The following is a 5,339-nucleotide window of genomic DNA, read 5'->3' as shown; positions in this document are numbered from 1 at the left end:
TTAGATGTGGTGAGACACCTTGCTCAACTGGGGTGCTGCGATGGAGGGACACAAGCTCTGCCAGAGGGAATGGCAGGGAGGATGAGGATGAGGAGGATGACCAATGTGTGAAGGAGCAGCTTCTCTATGAGCTGGGCAAGAGGTTGAGTTAGCTTGTGTGAGTGAGGATGGGAGAAGAAGTCAGTACGGTGACATTGTCTTGGCAGATCTAAACTACGTGATCGAGCAGAGTAGGCAGAAAAAGTCTTCTGTCAGCAACCTGAGGAAGTCTCCAGCTTAACGAGCTGGTTCCCATGGGGGACGGTAAGTGCCCTGGCATTCACTGGCCAGGCAAACAACACGGTGCCAACAATCTGGAGGTTCTTGGGATGACTTCTTAGCACAGCTGCCAGGTGGGACAACAAGGGTGATGCTCACCTGGACCTGATGCTGACCAAGAACAAAGAGCTGGCCATGGCTATGACAATCTGTGTCAGCCTTGGCTGTCATCACCATGAAATAGCAGGGTCCCAAGCACAAAGGGCAGTGAGCAAGGCCAGCAGCAGAGCACGGGCCCGTGGACTGCGGAGCAGGAGTCTGTGCTGTCCTTGGGAGACTGATACAAGCGGTGCCTTGGGGAGCAGCTCTGAAGGGTGGAGGAGCTCAGGCAATCCGGTAGGCCTTACAGGACAGCCTTCTCCAAGGACAAGAGTGATCTCTCCAAATAACCTTGGAAAGAAGCAAGCATCTCAGGAGGCTGCTTGTCTGAACTGCCTGAGCTCCAGGACAGAAAGGCAGCACGCAGGAGGTGGAAGCAGGGGAAGCTGCAAAGGAGGAATTTAGATTTCACGAAAGCTCCCATAGTCTTGATAGTTGCGGAGAAGGGGAACAGAAGCAAAATGAGCTGATCCAGGCTTAGAGGGTCATGCTGAACGAGTCACACTCTGCCTGGAGGCCTGTAACAAGTGTGCACTGCAGACATTTGCATCTTGACTGCATGCCTCAGGCTAGGAGATGGGGAATGTCCCTGGCTGTACCAGTCCATCCACATCTCTCGAGATGTTGAGTCTAGATGGTGCAGAGGGCCACAAAGATGATCAGTGGGCTGGAGCACCTTTCCTATGAGGACAGGCTGAGAGAGTTGGCACTGTTCAGCCTGAGAAGAGGAGGCTCAAGGGAGACCTTATAGGGGCCTTCTGGTCCCCCAAGGGGGTCTACAGTAGAGACAGGGAGGAACTCTTCAGTAGGCCTGTTGAGGAAGAATGAGGGGTAATGATTTTAAAATAGAAAAAGGTAGATTGAGATTAGACACCAGGAAAATTTTTTTTACAGTGGAGGTGGTGGCACACAGGAACAGGTTGCTCAGAGAGGTGGTGGATGTCCCATCCCTGGAAACACTCAAGGCCAGGTTGGACGGGGCTCTGAGCAACCTGATCCGGTTGAAGATGTTCCTGCTCACTGCAGGGGGTTGGACTAGATGACTTTTAAAGGTCACTTCAAACCCAAACCATTCTATGGTCTATGATCTCGAGAGGTACCTCTCAAACTGAACTGTTCTGTGAGCATAAAGGAGAAAAGTAAGGCAGAAAGATGTGAATTACACACAGCCCACAGAAATACAGAGTGGATGCTGTGGAGAGGACTCATGGTGGATCAGAGGAGGAGTGTGAGGAAGAAGGAGGGGCAGAGTTGGACTGTCGTACACTGATGGAACCTTTCAATTTCCCACCCCCCGTGCCTGTCAGGGTTGAAGTGTGTAGAAGAATTGGGAATGAAGGAGCAATGTGAGCCTGGGAAAAAGGAGTCTGGTGGGGGAAAGACTTTGATATTTTTGTTGTAGTTTCTCACTATCCACATCTGTTAATTAACAATAAATTAAATTGATCTCTCCATTACCACTGACAATAATTAGTAAATGATTAGCCTGTCTTTATCTTGACCCATGAGCTATTCTGTCTTTTTTTTTTTTTATTTTTGTCCTGTTGAGTCAGGTCAGTGGGTGAGCAGCTGAGTTGGTGTCCTGCTGCTGGTCAAGGTTAACCCACCACAGGACCACATCAGGACTGCTGTGTCCAGTATGGAGCTCACCAGCACAAGAAAGGCCCTGACAGACTGGAGCGAGTCCTGCAGAGGCCAGAAGCTTGGGGCCTGGAGCATGTTATGGTCAAGGAGAGGCTGAGTGAGCTGTGTTTTTTGAGATCCCTCAGAGCCAAAAACTGGAGCAAGGACCCAGGCCAGGTGGTGGGATCTCCATCAATGGAGATTTTCAGTAGTTGTCAAGACAAGGCCATGAGCACCTGATCTAGCTGGAGCTGTCTGAGAAAGGGCTTGGCTGACAGACCAGCTGTGGCAAGAGCTGTGGTACTGGGTGTGTAATGACTTCCAACAGGAAAATAGTTTCCTTTTTATTAGTAATGGTGGTGGAGTTGGGCATCACTGAGCCCTGGAGGAAGAAGGAGGTGATCATGCATCAGAGGGTCCTTCTCAGGGCTGGGGTCTCTGGGCAGAAGTGGAACTGGCCAGTGTGTGGGACTGGTCTGGGACAATTTTTTCTGAGTCAGCTTCTTGGGATGTCAATGGAACATGGCACAGACCCTTAATCCCAACTGCATCGTTTGCCCTCTTCTCTGCCCCCACTATCTCCACTAACCAGGACAAATTCCTGGCCCTGGGGCTCCTCAAACAGCTCCCAACATCTCTTCACTTCCCTCCCTTGCCTGCTGAGTCCCCACTGACTCCTATGGCATTGCAGCATCCTCTTTGTGGATACCTTGATTCAATGCTTCGCTTTGGAACAACTTAATCTTTTGAGTTTCCATTCACTCCCACCCCGGGGTACATGGTGAGTCTGCATCCTGTCCTGACATCTTCATATTAATTTCCAGAGAAATTGTACATCCATCAGTGCGGTCATACATGAAGGAGGCTGAGGAGGCAATGGGCAGCCCATGCACCATCTCCACAGCCATTGGACTCCAAGAAGAGAGCCTTTAAAACAATAACTTCTGGTGCAATTAAACCCAATTAAATTGTGAGCTTAAGACAAAACATCAGGAGAATGCAAGGAGAAAAGGCACTTCAAAAGACCAATTCCTTGGAAAATTTTTCTGCAGTAATGTCGGAGGAAGAGCCCAGCCTTCAGACAATGCACACAGGAAATGTCCCTTTATTGAACAGGCTGCTAGTGGACGGGTCACATCAGGCACAGTGTGGTGCATGCACTCAGACACAACAGGATCAAGTCTCAAGACAAGTAGTAGAAACCGAGAAAATTTTATATAAGTAGAATTATCTGGAAGAAAAAAAAAAAACCTCAATTTCTCACCTAACATATACTTTGGGAAACATGCTGAGGAGGGGAGTTAGGCTGTTTGCAGTGCATCTGTGTCCCTTGGACCACTTTCCATAGGGCATTCTTCAGCTCCTGGTTCCGCATGCTGTAGAGGAGGGGGTTCACTGCTGGAGGCACCACCGAGTACAGAAATGACACCGCCAGGTTCAGAAAAGGGGAGGAGATGGAGGGGGGCTTGAAGTAGGCAACCATGGCAGTGCTGATAAAGAGGGACACCACAGCCAGGTGAGGGAGGCACGTGGAAAAGGCTTTGTGCCGTCCCTGCTCAGAGGGGATCCTCAGCACAGCCCTGAAGATCTGCACATAGGACACAACAATGAACACAAAACAGCCAAATGCAACACAGGCGCTGACCACAAGAAGCCCAACTTCCCTGAGGTAGGAGTCTGAGCAGGAGAGCTTGAGGATCTGGGGGATTTCACAGAAGAACTGGTCCACAGCATTGCCCTGGCAGAGTGGCAGTGAAAATGTATTGGCAGTGTGCAGCAGAGCAGTGAGAAACCCACTGCCCCAGGCAGCTGCTGCCATCTGGACACAAGCTCTGCTGCCCAGGAGGGTCCCGTAGTGCAGGGGTCTGCAGATGGCAACATAGCGGTCATAGGCCATGACGGTGAGAAGATAATACTCAGCTGAGATAAAAAAGGGAAAGAAAAAGAGCTGGGCCAAACATCCTTGGTAGGAGATGGCCCTGGTGTCCCAGAGGGAATTGGCCATGGTTTTGGGAACAGTGGTGGAGATGCAGCCCAGGTCAAGGACAGAGAGGTTGAGGAGGAAGAAGTACATGGGAGTGTGGAGGCGGTGGTCGCAGGCTATGGCAGTGATGATGAGGCCGTTGGCCAGGAGGGCAGCCAGGTAGATGCCCAGGAAGAGCCAGAAGTACAAGAGCTGCAGCTCCCGTGTGTCTGCGAATGCCAGGAGGAGGAACTCAGTGATGGAGCTGCTGTTGGACATTTCCTTCCTTTGGGCACTGGGTGCTGTCCAAGGAGAAAAATTCAGAGAAGTGTTAGGACAGAAAACTCTGAGTAAAACCTCTTCCATCTCCCCTAGAACCTCCCACTCCCCCAGCCTCTGTCCTTCCAGAAAGACCTTCGTGCAGGTCCCTGGCTGAGCCCTGGGTTCTGCTGGCTGAGGGTGCAATGGGGAGCAGATGATGATGCCGTGGGCTCCTGAGGAGTCAGTGCTGCTGTGCACCAACAGGCAGGTAGGAACCAGGAGTGATCTCTGTTTAAATCCCCTCATGAAATCAACGACATTTCAGCATTGTCCCTCCCAACTCACCCGGCTGCAGAGCAGAGCTGTGGGGGGTTGGTTGTGTTTGTTTTACTTTTTGAAGGCAGACAGCCTTGAATTTTCTGTTCTGCTACAAGTGCTACATTGGGAGAGCTGGGCTGCAAACAGGCAGACCCTTAGTGCAGAGTGAGTCCATTAAACTTGATCCCAGCTGCCCTGGGCTTGCACCTCTTTAATCTGGAGGATGATCACACCCCGCTGTTCCCTTGAAAAGAAAATTGGAGACTGCTGAGAGCAGAGGAATCCAGTTTAAAACTCCCCTCCCCAGTAAAATTCCCCTCAGTAAAGATCTGTGAGCTTTCTGATCCCTTGAAGATGGGGTGTCTGGCAAAAAGAGCCAGCTTCATCCCCACCCTCTGGACTGCATTGCCCAGAGACCCACAGGCCAGAAGAGGGCTTGGGCACCTTGCTGCCATGGACACATCTGCACGGCAAGGCCTGCAGGGACAGTGGCTGAGCTGCTGCTGAACCCCCATCCCCAGAGAGCCTGAAAACAAGAGCAGCAGCAGCAGGGGCAGGTGGAGAAAGAAGGAGAAATGCCCCAGTGCTTCTGCCCAGGGCAGCAAGGCCATGGAGGGGCTGAGGGGCACTCAGGAGTCTCCTGTGCTGGAGCTCTGGCTGCAGCGGCTACAACTCACAGAGCCCATCCCACCCACCGTGTGCTCACCCCTGTCATCAGGAAACCTCCTGGCAGCAGGACCCTGCCCAGGCCCATCTT

The 5,339-nt window shown here is 51.6% G+C and overlaps 1 protein-coding gene across 1 annotated transcript; it reads right to left on the bottom strand.

The window, feature by feature from the left end:
- On the bottom strand, positions 1-4,369 carry LOC147600816 (olfactory receptor 14A16-like). The gene is made up of 2 exons (XM_086746633.1): positions 3,360-4,369; positions 1-55 (listed from the first exon to the last, which is right to left on the bottom strand). The coding sequence occupies exons 1-2, from the start codon at positions 4,367-4,369 to the stop codon at positions 1-3; spliced, it is 1,065 nt and encodes a 354-aa protein (XP_086602759.1).
- Between the last annotated feature and the right edge of the window lie 970 nt (positions 4,370-5,339).

The sequence above is a fragment of the Chlamydotis macqueenii genome, chromosome 4 (assembly GCF_036417535.1).
Source record: "Chlamydotis macqueenii isolate bChlMac1 chromosome 4, bChlMac1.mat, whole genome shotgun sequence".
Lineage (NCBI taxonomy): Eukaryota > Metazoa > Chordata > Aves > Otidiformes > Otididae > Chlamydotis > Chlamydotis macqueenii.
The sequence above is the reverse complement of the archived record's forward strand: the minus strand, read 5'-3'. Positions and strand labels throughout refer to the sequence as shown.